At 43.5% G+C, this 16,484-nt stretch overlaps 1 protein-coding gene and 1 long non-coding RNA gene across 2 annotated transcripts in view; one reads left to right on the top strand and one right to left on the bottom strand.

Annotated features, from left to right (window-relative positions):
- RAD23B (RAD23 homolog B, nucleotide excision repair protein) overlaps window positions 1–13,848 on the bottom strand; it is a 47,541-nt gene extending 33,693 nt beyond the window's left edge. The window contains exon 1 of the mRNA XM_059657579.1: window positions 13,412–13,848. Coding sequence (XP_059513562.1) covers window positions 13,412–13,477 — 66 coding nt within the window. The 5' untranslated portion in view covers window positions 13,478–13,848. The remainder of the gene's footprint in view (window positions 1–13,411) is intronic.
- Window positions 3,836–9,961, top strand: LOC132212236 (uncharacterized). The gene is made up of 2 exons (XR_009447690.1): window positions 3,836–4,071; window positions 9,569–9,961. It is a non-coding gene; the product is annotated as an uncharacterized LOC132212236 (long non-coding RNA).
- Window positions 13,849–16,484: the final 2,636 nt, after the last annotated feature.

Below are 16,484 nucleotides of genomic sequence, written 5' to 3'. Positions count from 1 at the left end.
TTTCTAGATGTTGCAAAGGGATAGGTAGCAACTGTGCCCATGGTTTCTCTTGGGAAGGTTATGGCCAGCAACGTAAGCAGTTATGACTCCTGTAACTGTGTTGAGCCTGTGTCAATGCTCCTCTTCCAGTAAGTCATCTCAATGGGTGGATGGAAAACTGAGCTCCACACTCCCAGTAAATAACCAGGGCTACTTTATCCAAGGGTAATAAGCAAGCAGGGACCAAACTTTCATTTTGCTACTTATCCCCTCCTAAAGAATGGGAGTTTATCACTAACACAACTAGAAACAAAGCATGGTTAACACTCAAGAAATCAAACTTTTTTTTCCTAGCCACATACTTCTCTTATGAAATTGTGCACTCTGAAAGAAAAGCATACTTGATATCTAATACTAAACATAGTTGACATGGCTTCCCGCCCCCTCGCCCAAGAGGGAGACAATTATAATACAGGTATACATCATTTCCATGTGCTTTTACTTGATTGTGCTTCATAGATGTTGCAGTTTTTAATGAACTGAAGGCAAGATCCCCCCGCACCCCCGCCCAAATATTACAACTCACTTTATTGTGGTGGTCTGGAACCGAATCAGCAGTATCTCTGAGTTATGCCTGTAGTCTATTAAGAAGTGCTAGTGCAAAAGCTGATAGGCTGTCTTTTTTATCCCATTCTCTTGTGAGGTAGTTTTCTCTTGCTTCTTCCATACTCCTCACATTAAATAATTTACCCAGTGGTTCCAACTTACCATATAACTATTTTCCAATGTGAACACTACATTGCATCCCATGGCACTACCCTAGTTCAGGCCAACAACCATTCAAAGTAGTCATTTTCATTGAACAAATTTAAATTTTATGTTTCAGATATCAAAATGTCTTATAGCAGTATAACGTTTTACATGTCTGTCTTCTTAACATAGTTTTGCATAAGACTTCTAAAACTACTGCTTACTGATTAGGTCAACAATTAAATATTTATAATAACTCAGCTTCCTCAATATTATTTTCTTTATTACTGTTGTAACTATGTTGTTTCTTATTACTGTTATAACTGTACACAGGAAAAAGTTATGCAAGCTGCCCCAAAACATCCCAGCTAAATGACTAACAGGTCATAGGTGCTATGTGCTTACCATATGCCAAGCGGTATACAAAGAGCTTCACAATATTTAACTCATTTAACCTGTGGTGCATCTCTGTTTGAATCCCAGCTAGTTACTCATGTGGAAGTTGGTATTTGTAAACAAATACCATTGAATACTGCTATAGGCATTTTTGAGGCAATATGCAAGCCTTTGATCCAATAATTCCCTACCTAGAAATCAATGCTAGAGATGCTCACACAAGTATTTCAAAGATATATGAACAAAATATGGCACTACATTTCTGTAGGTAATACTGAAAATTACCCAAATATCCATCAATTGTGAATTGATAAAATATACTATTGCACATGCATTCATCTAAATACTATGCAATACAAGAATGACTATATATGTAAGGCATTCAATGAATGCATGTACATATGAATGAGTGAATGAAAAATCTGCAATTATCTTTAAAAGACAATAGCTAGTTGCCAAGCAATTTGTTTTCTTTAAATATAGTGTAGCTGTGTTTATATATTACATGTAGGTATAAAAATGACTAGGATACAGAGTCTAGTGGTTTCTTAGACCAGTGGCGCAAAGCCTATCACTTTTTACTTTATATACTTTACTTACTATAAAAGCCTGAATTATTTTAGTAATCTAAGAGAAAACTTAGAGCTTAAAAGAAAAGAACTCCACCTCACTGCACTCCTTCAACCATTGCTTACTAGTATCACACAAGAATATACTGCAATTTGGGGAGCAGATTCCATTATTAAAGTAAAGTCTGAGGCAGTAGTTCTAGTATTACATAGCTTAGCAAATTAAAAAAAATAAGAGCAACTAAATTAACCAATTTACTAATGGTTAACTGCCAAAATGTTTCCTGAATCTCTCTCCCAAAGTTGGTTCCTGCTAATTCTGAGAATAGAATTGATTATAAATATGTTAGTTGGTTTCAGTGCAAGTGGAAAAATCTCCCCACGGGACCCAAGGAATGAAAAAATATAGTACAAGAAAAGTGATTTTTAAAAAATGAAACAGTAACTGAGACTAGAATATTTTTTTAAAAATATATTTTATTGATTTTTTACAGAGAGGAAGGGAGAGGGATAGAGAGTTAGAAACATCGATGAGAGAGAAACATAGATCAGCTGCCTCCTGCACATCCCCCACTGGGGAAGTGCCCCCAACCCAGGTACATGCCCTTGACCAGAATTGAACCCGGGACCCTTCAGTCCGCAGGCGGACGCTCTATCCACTGAGCCAAACCGGTTCCGGCAAGAGACTACAATATTAATAATGTGCAAAGAGACAGTAAACAAAGGAATTAATTCTTTTTGCCCCTCAAAGGCAATTAATTCTTAAAGTAGGGTCAAGAATTTAAGAGGTATGCCTGTGGTCCCAAAATCCTACTTTAAATATAATATCCAGGTATTTAGGGTCCTAAGCCAACCTAGTCATGCCAATTTAATCTATTCTATTATAAAAATATATTCCTAATAGTATAATTTCAACAAGATCAAAAGATGTACAGAGTTTGAAGACTAAGTAGAAATGTAGAAAATCCCAAGATACTGTAACTTTTAAAGTTTTTATGCAGGCAGAGAATGTGCACCGGGCCACTAGTCCACTATAAAAGGAGGCTAACAGGTAGGTAGCTCTGGCAGGCACTTGTAAAAGTTGTCTCAATTGTTTCTATATTGTCAAGAAAATATAAAATCTGGGGTCATCAGCTGAAAATAAGGAGAGAAGATATGAAATCTGCCTAGGGCAGTGGAAGAGTTGAATGCAATGGGGAAATGTGTGCCTATCAGGCAATACATAGGGTCTAGTTAAGGCTGATGTTTATGAATTTATTTTTATCTTTTTCTAGGTTGAGAAGTAGTATCTTTTTTTTTAAAAAAAATATATTTTATTGATTTTTTACAGAGAGGAAGGGAGAGAGATAGAGAGTTAGAAACATCGATGAGAGAGAAACATCGATCAGCTGCCTCCTGCACATCTCCTACTGGGGATATGCCCGCAACCCAGGTACATGCCCTTGACCGGAATCGAACCTGGGACCTTTCAGTCCGCAGGCCGACGCTCTATCCATTGAGCCAAACCGGTTTCGGCGAGAAGTAGTATCTTTAATGAAGAAAATCTGGAGAGCACAGAAAAGTCAAAAGAAATAAAATTTATCCCTATTTCCACCTTCCAGAGATAGCTGTTGGCTGTGAAAACAGCACGAGGTGTTATAGAGCGGTGGAGTCAAACCGGACATCTGTTCAACAACCTTGGTACTTGAGTTTTGGCTAAGAAAGAATTCAGAACCAAGACTTGGCTACAAGAGAAAGTTTATTTAGAAAGTCACAGAGGTAGAAGTGACCCAGCTGAGCTGCATGGGCTCAAGGAGCAAGTTACAAAGGCCAATGTTCATGAATTTAAGTGAGACAAGACAATGTGGCTATGTGTTCATCTTCCAGCTGCACAGATGCAAGCACAGACATAGGGCTGAATTTAATCACACTTGGAGTTTTACAAGCAAGAACAATGGAGTGTGAGTGGGATCATATTGCCAAGCACTGTCACAGTTCTAAGCACTTGATGTATATTACCTCAAACTCATATAACCTTCAAAACAACCCTATGAAGTTAGTACTTCCAGTGGCAGTGCTCTCATTTTACAGTATGGAAACAGGCACATTAATTGAGTAACTTGCCCAAGGGCACATAGCAAATGCTACAGCCAGGACCAAAACTCTGGCAGCTTGGCTCAAGAGAGATGCTATGCTGACCCTTGCATGTGGATGATTTTAATCACCAGCCTATTTGTGGCTGGGCATGAGTGGAAGCAATAACATGATGGAAGGAGTGAAAAGAAATATGGATAAGATGGATTATAGGTCTCACTAGAACTGAAATCAGAGAGAAGGTAAAGTGAGATACCAAAACCAGATACTGGAAATGGGAAAAGAGCTACAGCCAACAATAATGGTAAGTGATAGTTGCTAATCAATGGGATTGAAGTAGAGTGGAAGGAAAGATCACTGGATGAGAATTTAAGGAATAGAAGGCCAGGGACCATCTCTCACACGTATTGAAACTACATACCAAGGTCATTGACTATGTGACCCCAGGCAAGTTACTAATCATGCTAGGCGTGATTTCTTCCTTTTAAAACATACACTACATATTTTTCATTATTCTCGTATGGATTTCTTTTTAAAATAACACCTACCGCAAGCTGTGAAGCTCAGCATATTGTAATCATTTTCATGTTTTTAACCCACTGATAAAAACAGCTCTACCAAGAAAAGGGGGAATGTCAAGGATAATTACCAATATATGTCTATAGGTACTCTCTCCACTTCCTCATCTCCCAAGCATTCATTCCTCAATCCACCCAAATCTAACTCTGGTCCCACCACTCTATGGAGACTACTCATCACGGTCAACGATGATCCCCAAGTTGCCAAAACCAAATGTCATGTAGTTTTAAATTTCACTTTTGATTTCTCAATTATTAGACACATTTGACCTTTTCCTCCTTCTTGAAACATTTTTTCTTGGATTCTTCCTACCTTAAAGATTTGTTCTTTGATTGACCTCATCACTATTCAATCTTCACATGTTAGAGTATCCCAGGATTAAGCCATAGGCCCTATCCTATTACCCAGCAATACTCTCATCAAGGTTCCTCAATTCCAATAGCATAGATGTTAGTTAAATTTATACAATGAATACTTTAGGCATTAAGGCTCAAAAAAGACTAGGCATTAAAAAATACTGGGTGAATCCTCATCTAGTCCCATGGACTGAAGTCAACCATCTATGCTGTCTACTGTCAGTATCTATCTCCAGCCCAAACTTCTCTCTGGAATCGAGATTCATAACAAATCTCCTTATCCCCACTTAAATGTTTAATAGGCATCTTAAACTAAGTCTTGTGGCCCCATCCCAACTCCCAAACCTGTTCCTCTCCCAGCCCTGCACAGGAAAAGAATTTAAGTATTCACATAATTTATACAACCAAAATCTAGGTTTAATCTTCTATTTCTTAATTTTTCCCATGCCAACCTATCAAAAAAGTCTCAACTCTACACTCCCAAGCTATCTCAAATCCATCCACTTCTACTTCCTTGGCCAAAGAATGCACTGCTTAAGACAACTGTGCAAGCCTCCTAACTGGTCTCCCTGCTTTCACTCCTGCTCATTCTACTATCTCTTCTCCATATAGCAGTCCAAGTAACTCTTTAAAATCATACAAGAAATTATTTCCACCTGTTTAAAATTCCCCAAAGGTTTCCTATTCTACCTTGAAACCCCCCAGATGATTAGAGAGCCTTACAGATTCTGGCCCCTAACCTAACCCTCCATCCAATCTCTAATCTCTCTGCCCACCCCTACCAGATTGGCAATACAGGCTTTTTGGTTCCCTAAATACACTCTTCTAAAGGTCTTAAACACACACACACACACACACACCAAAAAACCATTCTCTTTTTCCTAAATTTATGTTTTAAAGTTTTTTTTAAAATTTATTTATTTTTTAATTTTCTTTTTTGTTTTTGTTCATCCTCACCTGTGGATATTTTTCCATTGATTCTTAGAGAGATTGGAAAGGAGGAGGAGGAGGAGGAGGAGGAGGAGGAGGAGGAGGAGGAGGAGGAGAAGGAGGAAAGGAGGGAGGGACAGAGAGAGACAAACATGGATCGACTATCTCCTGGGAATCGAGCCCAAAACCCAGGCATGTGTCCTGACGGAATCAAACCAGTGACCTCTTGGTGCATGGGACTACTCTCAACCCATTGAGCCACAATGGCTGGGCCACTGGTTGCTTCTAATTTGTGCCCTGACTGGGGATCAAACCCACAACCTTGGCATATAGGGATGATGCTCTTACCAACTAAGTTCCCCGCCAGGGCTTAAGGATCTTTACCTATAGAAAATACTCTCCCCATCTGAGTGCTTATTACTACTCAGATCTCAGTTTAAATGTAACCTTATTCAAAAAGGCTTTTTGTGACCAATTTAAAAGTAGCCACCCTGACATGCACTAACGCATTACCTCACCCTATTTCAATTCTCTACATAACCATTATCTGGTTTTAAAAATTTGATTTTTGACTGATTTATTCCACTGTAATGTATGCACCATGACAGCAGGCCGTGACATTTAATAAGTACTCAACAAATAGTAAATAAATGAATCAACAAGCAAACATGAGGGATCACTGACTTGATAGTTCACCAAGAATGCATCGAATTCATTCAAAAGAACTTTATAAAATGCTTACTGTGTGCCAGGTATAGAATGAGCAGAAGTCTGGCAGAAACCATACCAGATTTCCTAGGTCCTCTCCATATTTTGTTTTACCAATATGCCAAGAAATCTTAGTTTGATCTCTGCAATTTAGATTTTAATATACTTACTACTTGATGTTTTAATAATCTAAGAAACATTTACCATAAGGCACTATCTCCATCACAACTGTATTTAAATACAATAAACCACAATAGGAAAAAGTCACTAATAAAAAATGGCTAGCAAACACCACATATAGGACAAGTACTAGAGCAAGAGCATAATCAACATTATGTGGACGAAAGGGGCCAAATGCTAACCTGACAAGCTCAGGGAAGGCCTGCATGACAGTCTTGCAAACTCTTAAGACCTAAAGTAATCACAAAGATGGTCTGAAATTGAAAGGGTCGTTCGACTGCTAAAGGGGACGCGACCCACAGGTTGAGAACCACTGTCCTAGGCCAATATCTCCCCTGATAAGGTCAATCTTTACCTTAACTGAGCCTATTCTCTTTTTGGATCTATGATAGCATATCCTTGAAATGTCAGGGTAACTTGTAACTTCCCTTTTTCTGGAACCCTCAGGACACAACCAAATGCCCTGGGTGCGAGGACAGATCCACAAATTCATTATTATTATCATCTTAACTGTTGACTTAAATATCCTGTACCCACCTAAGTAAAAGAAGTATGTGTCTATCATTTTACTTTTTATCAAAATTCCAGAGATTTCCCCTGCTTTCTTCCGCCTCTCTAATTTATCACAAATAGATTTCATGTAACCCACTTACATCTCCTCCTTTGATTGTAATGTATAAAAATAGGTGAAAAACCACCATTCTCTAGAGCAGCGGTTCTCAACCTGTGGGTCGCAACCGCTTTGGGGGTCGAACGACCCTTTCACAGGGGTTGCCTAAGACCATTGGAAAACACATATATAATTACATATTGTTTTTGTGATTAATCACTATGCTTTAATTGTGTTCCATTTGTAACAATGAAAATACATCCTGCAGCCCTGACCGGTTTGGCTCAGTGGATAGAGCGTCGGCCTGGGGACTGAAGGGTCCCTGGTTCGATTCCGGTCAGGGGCATGTACCTTGGTTGCAGGTACATCCCCAGTTGGGGGTGTGCAGGAGGCAGCTGATCGATGTTTCTAACTCTCTATCCTTCTTCCTTCCTCTCTGTAGAAAAGTCAATAAAATATATTTTAAAAAAAAGAAAATACATCCTGCATATCAGATATTTACATTACGATTCATAACAGTAGCAAAATTACAGTTATGAAGTAGCAACGAAAATAATTTTATGGTTGGGGGTCACCACAACATGAGGAACTGTATTAAAGGGTCAAGGCATTAGGAAGGTTGAGAACCACTGCTCTAGAGCATTATCCCAATCCGTTGAGATTCTGCTTTCTGGCAATTGTTGAGTTTGGCTCAAATAAACTCACAAAAAATCTTTACAGGTTTGAATGTTTTGTTAACAACTAGAGGCCCAGTGCACGAAATTTGTACACTGGTAGGGTCCCTAAAGACTGCTAGTCGGGTACTCCCTCCCTTCCCCCGGCTGCCTGCTGCTGCGGACCCCAGCTGGCCCCACCCCTGATTGAACTCCCAGACAACTCCTGGTCAAGGGGACAATTTGCATACTACACTTTTATTATATAGGACTAGAGGCTCGGTGCACGAAATTTGTGCACTCCGGGGGTGGGGGTGGGGCACGGGGTCCCTCAGCCCAGCCTGCACCCTCTCATAGTCTGGGAGCCCTCGGGAGACATCCTACTGCTGGGGAAGCAGGAGAGGCTCCTGCCACTACTGCTGCACTCACCAGCCGTGAGCCCAGCTTCTGGCTGAGCAGGGCTCCCCCTGTGGGAGCACATTAACCACCAGGGGGCAGCTCCTGCGTTGAGCGTCTGCCCCCTGGTGGTCAGTGTGCATCAGAGTGACTGGTCGTTCTGTAGTTCGGTTGATTTGCATATTAGCCTTTTATTATATAGGACTATATAGAAGCATGGAATAGACTGTCCAATCTCAGAGGCAAGGCGGGGGTGGGTGGGATGAGATCAACCTAAGAACTTGTATGCATATATGCCTAACACATGAACACAGATAATACGGTGGTGAAGTCCTGGGGTGGGAGCGGGCTAGAAGGGATCAATGGAAGAAAAGGAAAACATATGTAATACTTTCAACAATAACATTAAAAAAAACAAACACATGAGCCCTAACTGGTTTGGCTCAGTGGATAGAGTGTCCGCCTGCAGACTGAAGGGTCCTGGGTTTGATTCCAGTCAAGGGCACATCCCAGGTTGTGGGCTTGATCCCTAGTAGGGGGTGTGTAGGAGGCAGCTGATCAATGATTCTCATCATTGATGTTTCTATCTCTCTCCCTCTCTTCCCTCCTCTCTCAAATCAATAAAAATAAATTTTAAAAAATAAAGTAATGGGTCCGCTTATAGAGAAATCTTAAACTTTCAATGAAGCCCTAGCTGGTTTGGCATTGAGCACTGGCCCACCGACTGAAGGGTCCCAGTTCGATTCCGGTCAAAGGGCAGGTACCTCGGTTGCAGGCTCAATCGCCAGCCTCCCCCCTCCAGGGGGCGTGTTGGAGGGAACCAATCGATGTGTCTCTCTCACATCAATGTTTCTCTGTCTCTCTCCCTCCCTTCCACTCTAAAAATCAATGGAAAAAATATCCTCGGGTGAGGATTAATAACAAAAAACTTTCAATGTATATACCCAGCTTTAAGGCACTAATATAGTAATATAATTACATTTCAGCTTGTGCATTTAAAGTCTCATGTCAGCTGGGTTGTTATTTTTTGTCTAGTTATTGAAAACACAGAGTGGCAGGGGTTAGCAGACTGAAGGATTAAATCTGTATACCACATATTCTTTCTTGTCATTTTCATTGATACAGGAAGATCTGCACTGCAGTAGAAGAATATCAACTTTTCTTTAATCTACCTGTTCCCCCCCTAATGGGTTTAATAATGGCAAACCAAAAAAATTAAGTGACTATGGATCTGAGCTTAAAAAATCTTTGTGCATTCCATTTCCCTCTAAATATCCATCACACCACCAACCTTCAGAATTTTTAAGAATTTTGTATAAGTATCAGTCTATTATATATCTCAAAATGCTTTATTATATAGCTTAAATTTATCCTTTTCTTTTTTTACAGGAAATCATGTATTTAAAATAGAACTCCACACAATGAAGACTGCTCTTTCAGCAAAGGGTTCTCCATCCTACCTCTTCATTTTGTTTCTATATTGTTTGAATATTTAATAAGAGGAGATGCATTACTTTTGTAATAAAAAGACTTTTGCAATGGTTCAAAATGGCTAGTGTTTTGTCAGCTCGACCAGCATGGCTCAGTGGTTGAGCATCAACCTGTGAACCAGGAAGTCATGGTTTCGATTCCTGGTCAGGGCATATGCCTGGGTTGTGGGCTCAATCCCCAGTGGGGAGCATACAGGGGGCAGAACCAAATCCTCTTGCCTTTCCTTTTACAGTCCTAAGCCAAGACTAGGTCAATTAGGTTTCCAGAAGACCCAAACCAGGTCCTAAAAGTCCCTGTACTCGTCCAGTCCCTCCAGTCAAAGCTCACTCAACAATTATTTGTTCTACAAATGAATCACTCCCCAAATTATTTTTATCTCTCAATTCTTTCTTTCACTCATTTTTGTTCTGCTCATCCCCCACAAGTTTATCTACTGGCAACTTCAAGTTACTTAATTTCCTCAATTCATTCTAATAAAAAATTAAACAAGGACAAACCTTTGAGCAGCCAAAATAGGTCTCAGAGACCAAAATCTGCTCATTTTACGTGGGGTTTCCCTGCAAGTCTCACTATAATCCATTTTCATCATTATTTTATACTAGAGGCCCAGTGCACAAGTGGGTCCTGCACTGCCCCAATAGACAGATGGGAGCCGGGTTGGCTATGGAGAGGGGCCGCAGGCAGTAGGCCGGCTGGCCCCACCCCAAATGCGGTGTGTGTGTGTGTGGGGGGGGCAGATTGGGGGCCAGTGGCCTGGGGGAGAAGCCATGAGGGGTTGAGCGACCAGCCCTGCCCCTGATTGGAGTGGGGGGGGCAGTTGGGGGTGGAGCTGGCTGGGGGAGGGGCCGCAGGAGGTTGGCCGGAGGCCCGTGCCTCTATTGGGGTGAGGGGCAATCAGGGGTGGTGTCAGCCTGGGGAGGGAGAAGGGGGGGGGGAGTTGGTTGGTTGGCGGGCAGCCCCTCCCTCGATCAGGGTGGGAAAGGTTGATCAGGGGCAGGGTGGCCGAGAGGAGGAGCTGCAGGAGGTTGGTCGCGGGCCCCACCCCCGGATTGGGCGGTTCGCTGGCAGCAGTGGGTGACCGGTCGTTCCAGTCGTTACAGCATTCTAGCCACTGGCTTTTCATACACACACACACACACACACACACACACACACACACACACACACACACACATATATATATAGAATACTATCTCTAATATCCTTGGTTACCTAGTTTTCTCAGGGGTGGGGGCCCTATAAGGCTAGAGAAATAATTTGGTCTGGCCCTGCCAAGGCAGTAGGGGTGAGTTAATTAAATGTTTGACCAAATATAGCGGGCTAATTTTTAAGTTGATAATTTTGTATTGCCTCTGAATGTTGTTATAAATATCTAAATGGCCCTTGGCAGAAAAAAAGGTCCCCATCCCTGATCTATACTCATATGGTCTTCACTATTTTCTTTTCTTACTGTAATTCTACATTCAAATTCTGTTTTGAAAATATTAACTAAAAACCACTAAAGATAAAATGTTCTATTTTTAAAACATTTAAGAAATTTAAAGTCATTAAATGAAAATCTACAATTCACTTTAATTAAAATGTCCCATATAGCAGGTTAAATGTTTTCATTTCTTGCCCCAGACTAAGTGTTAGTTTTTACATTTCTACAAGTAGGAAAAAAAAAAAAAGGTAGAGAAACTACTTTGTAACCATGAGCTTTCTGAAAATATGAACTTCTAGAAGTTTTATAATTCATATAACTAATGCATTGCCTTGGAAATAAACTGGAAAATAGCAAATAGTTAAAAATCTATACAAATACAAAATTGGCTCAAAGATTATGTACAAAGTGACCAAAGAGCTATACAAATCTTATAAAATATAAATATTTCAGTAGAGCTGTAGAAAGTCATTGAATAACTTAAATGAACTCACAGATATTAAAAAACTCTTTTGTTTCAATAATTCTGGAATTGATTTTGAATATTATAAGCTGGTCAAATTCCTGCAGCACCAACATTCAGTACTACAAAGAACCAAAATCAAAGACATTTAATGAAAAGTTTTACCTGAAAACATTAAAAAGACAGATGCACTTTAACTTGCATCCTCTAACTTACTACTACACACTAAGCAGTAAAGGAATATTCAAGAATCTGGTTTCTATTAGTAATATCAATCCACAGGGTATTGTCAATTACCTCTGAGGACACTGAAGTTTCTCACCTATAACTGATATCTTCTACACCTTTAAAAGTTTAATCACAGCATACTTCTACACATATCTTGAAAAAAATCATTTTGTAAAACAATTCCAAAAAGGTTGGGAACTATGCCTTTTAAATGTTTCTTAAATGACTAAAGATGTAGAAAACTTTAGATTACATGAGACAGATAAACATACACTACTCAAACCTCACTCAAAGGTAGCCACCGATTAAAAATCAATTCCATTTAGTGACCACCAACTTAAATACTATTTAATCTTCACATCTCTGCAAAGCAGGTACATAACAAGTACAAAGTCACAATGAAACCCATATCTACTTAATAAACACCATGGCCCCTGGTCTCCAAGAACAGAATTAACTACTTTTTAAAATATAGATGGACAGAAAGTTGCTGGTTTAAATTTAGCATTATGACAACCTCAACGGGTGTAGTGAATGGCAATTCCAAAACATAAGCAGTAAATGTAAGATTATGGCATTATTAGATTCTTGGTGTAAAGTTGTTCTGCTTTCAACAGTGGCTCCTTTTGCAGTCACAGATACAAGCTCGCACGGTAATTTACCATGTGGACTTCTGAAGTGTTCAAAGGTTTCATTAACTGCAGAAGGGATTCCAAGTTTTTATTTTTTCTCTCCCACAAAGTGCTATTATTGGGGGTGAGGGGGGATGCAGGGTTCTGCAATTCCGAGGACCCGTTAATCTGGACGTGAGCTTGAGCCTGGGTTTGAAGGGCTCTAAAGCAAAAATCTTCACCACCGGAGGCCTCAGAGTGCACCTATGGGTGCGGATTCGGTGGCGGGAGAACTGCAGCCAAAGGGTTCAGGATATATAGGCACATAAAGAAGTTACCAATTCTGGGGGGACGAGGGCACAGAATTCACTTTCTCCAACCCTCACCCTCACCCTGAGGCAGACGGAACCTGACACCCCCTTTTTAAAAAGCTCATTATCTCCGGTGACCATCTCCCAAGAGCTGCCTAACCAGGTCCACGCAGTGGCAGTGGCGACGCCTACATCTGCCTCCCCCACAACCCCCAGCACCCACACCGGGGGGGCCGGGCGACACCGCCACGGAAGCCGTGGCCCCACCCACCCACCCAATCTCCACTAAGGACTCCTAGGCCAAGGCCCTCTGCACCCCGCGCGCGCGTGCTCCACGCCATTGGCCACCAGGCCCTCGGGCCCGGCCACTGCTTCCTCTTACTCCTGCCACAAAGCCCGAGGCCAACTCCGAGGGGTCGGGGCGGCCGCACGCCATCAGGGCCGGGACGCTGGGACCCCGGGCCCAACCAGCGCCCGGAGCCCTCAGGCCTCATCCAGCGCCTGGGGCCCGGGGCCCACGCACACCGAGCTTTCCCGGTGCACCCGGAGTTGTCCCCGCTCGGGCGCGCCGCCGAGCCCGGCTCGGAGCTGAGGCGGGGACCCCGCGCCCTGCCGCGCCGCCCCCCGCCCAGGCCCGGCGCACCCCTCGTGCTCCCCGCGGCCCCAGCGCGCCCGCCCCGGCCCCGCGCTCCCCTCCGCTCGCACCGTCTCCTCGGGGTCGATGTCGATCTTAAAGGTCTGCTGCTGGAGAGTCTTCAGGGTGACCTGCATGGTGCCGCCGCGCAGCTCCGCTGCCGGGCCTGCTCCAGGTGCTGGCCGCTGGGCGGGGTCTGTGGCCTGGCCTGGCCCTGGGGTCGCCCGCGCTCCTCGTGCGCTCGGAAGGAAGACGGTGGGGGTGGGGATTTGTCACATTCGCCCAGCGGGGCGGCCTCTCCCCCCGCCGTGGCCTCGGGCCGCGCGGCTGCCTCCGCGACTGCGGCCTTTCCCGCGAGATCGGGCCGCCTAGCGTCCTCAGCACCAGCCCCTGAGTGTGCAGGAAGCTCGAGAAGCGCTTCGAGACAAGCAGAGAATCCGCTAGCTCACCACAGGCTGGTGGCCGCCATCATCGTGACTCGCCGAGAGGTGCCCCCTCCCCCACCCGAAAAACCTGGGGGATGGGGCCGGGCTGGCGCAGCGCGCAGGCGTAGGTTGCGGCGAGGCTGTGCGCAGGCGCAGCTAAGAACTCCGCCCCGGAATTGGGGCGGGGCGAATGCGGCTGCGGGACGCCCGCGGCGTACGCAGGCGCAGTGCCTGTGTGTCGTGGGCTTTAGGGCTGCCTCGTAGCGTCGGCAACCTGGGCGTTCTCCCGCTCGCCGCCGCTCCGCCTACGTCCAGGCTCCGCCCGGCGGCTCGAATTGCGCAACCCGTTGGCGTAACCGGGAGCGCAACGTGGAGACCCGACTCGGTGGATTCCAAGCTCTGCAGCTGGGGAACTAGAGGGCGGTAGGTCGGGGCCGGGCTTAAGTGAAAGGATCGTGGTTACCACGGAAATGAGCCCGGCGCCTACCGGACGCTTGCTGTGTGGCTGAGCCCTTGTGGGGGTGACTGGTGCTTTAATCCTGAGAGCACAGACCAGCGCCAGACAGCCTGTGTGGGCCCGGAGCCTAAAGAAAAGGGCCGGTAACGGGAGGTCAAGCTCTTTCAGTCCTTTGGGCAGAACTGTCCAGTGGTTCCTCATCTCACCCAGAGTAAAATAGTTGTTAAAACTCGGCCCTGAGCTCCTGCCTCTCACCATGTCTCTCTCCCGCTAGCTCTGAATGGTGGTGATGGTGGATGTTCAGCACCTGCTTCCGGCTGCCTTTGCACCCGCTGTTCCCGCCCCGAGCCCTCTCTCCCCAGACACCTGGGTGGCTCGCTCTCTCGCCTCCTTTGAATCTCTGCTCACGTGTCACCTTCTCGGTGAGATCTACCTTAGCTGCCTGACCTAAAGCCGCAACTTGCCTAGCTCCATGAACCAGCTCAGTTTTTTTCCCCCTGTAGCATTTATCATCGTATGTTTTTCACCTCCCTTTTTTTTTTTTATTGATTAAGGTATTATATATGTGTCCATATCCCCCCATTGCCCCCCTCACCTCCCTTTTCTAAACCCCAGACTGAAACCGCAGGACGGCAAGGATCTTGTTTTGTTAACGGATATAGAAACGCGCCTGGCACATAGACACACAAATGTTGGTGGAATAGGTGAATGGGCTTCCGGTTCCTCATCAGTGGGATAGGAGAACCTCTATTGTATCTCCTATTATACTCACTACTCAATTATTACTCTGAATACTTCCAGTCACCAAATGTGTGGGATTTCCCCCCCTTCACTGAGCATTCTTCCATTATCTACAGACATCAACTAGATGCCCTACAGTTCAACTAAATTCTGACACTCTCTACCTTTGAGATAGCATCCGATCCCACAAGCTAAGGGCTCAGTCCCATAAGACTGCCCCCACTTCAGATGCCAGTTGCAAATGCCAGCTTGTTACCGGTACTTCAGCTGACTGGCTATAAACTAGAGTTCCTACAACTTCCTTCTTGAGTTTGATCATTTGCTAGAACTTGGGGAAACACATTTACCAGTTTATCCTCCTATATAATAAAAGGCTAATATGCAAATTGTCCCCTTGGCCAGGAATTGACTGGGAGGCCGACCGCCAGCCGCCCTCAGCCCCTCCCCCCAGTTGGCCCCACCCCCAATTGGCCCCTCCACCCCATAGGGAGCAGGCCAGCTGGACACACCCCCCCCACCACCACCTGTGCACGAATTCATGCACCGGGCCTCTATAATCTAATATAATAAAGGATATGATACAAGATACAGCTGAACAGCTGGATGAAATACATAGGGCAAGGTTTGGAAGTGTCCTGAGTGCAGGAACTTCTGTCCCCATGGAGTGTATGGGAATGATGTTCTCATAGATTGCTGGTGAGTTTACAATTTTTTACAACCTTTTCAAAAGTCATTTAGCCACACAGATGGTTCTTAATATCTAGAATTTAAACTGTCATACATACCACTTAGATATCCCTAAAAGTATTTTTCCTCTACTTAGCTATTATGATTTGAAAAGTTGGTTTTATGGTGCAGTCAACCAGCCAGTGGGGCAAAGGCCTGACATTCACAAGTTCTATGTTTAAACAGTATCCTTTACACAACCCAACATTCCTTTTTCTCATTTGACCTGATTTTCTCATTAGTTTTGCAAGAGTAGAAAAATTGTTAGCAATATAAATTGTGAAATATATCTTTTGCTAAAGTTCAATGTGTTCAAATAGTTTTGTGATTATTTTTCTTGTTCTGTTTTTCCCCCAATTCATTCTTTTCCTCATTCAACAGGTTTTTCATTTCTAGCTAAAGCTGATTTTAATGCATTTATTTCAAGCATACCAGGCTTGCCTTTTGAACTAAAAATCATAGCTGACTTTTTGTTGATAGCATGTTTATTTGTTAATTGGTGTATTATAATTTATTCTCCATATTTATTGGGAAGCGATTATATTCCAGGCCCTACCTGTGTCGATGAATCTCTGAATCTTTGCCCTCAAGAGGTTACTAGGATGCAGAGAAATTGCAACCTTTGTGCAGTGCTGGTAGGAATGTAAACGGTGCAGCCATCATGACTGTTCTTCAGAAAATATTAAGCATGAAAATACCATTTGATCCAGGAATTCCACTATGGTTATATATCCAAAAGGATTCAAAGCAGATTCAAACAGATATTTGCACACCCATGTTCACATTAGCATAACT

The sequence above is a fragment of the Myotis daubentonii genome, chromosome 11 (genome assembly GCF_963259705.1).
Source record: "Myotis daubentonii chromosome 11, mMyoDau2.1, whole genome shotgun sequence".
Lineage (NCBI taxonomy): Eukaryota > Metazoa > Chordata > Mammalia > Chiroptera > Vespertilionidae > Myotis > Myotis daubentonii.
This window is presented reverse-complemented; position numbering and strand designations above follow the sequence as displayed.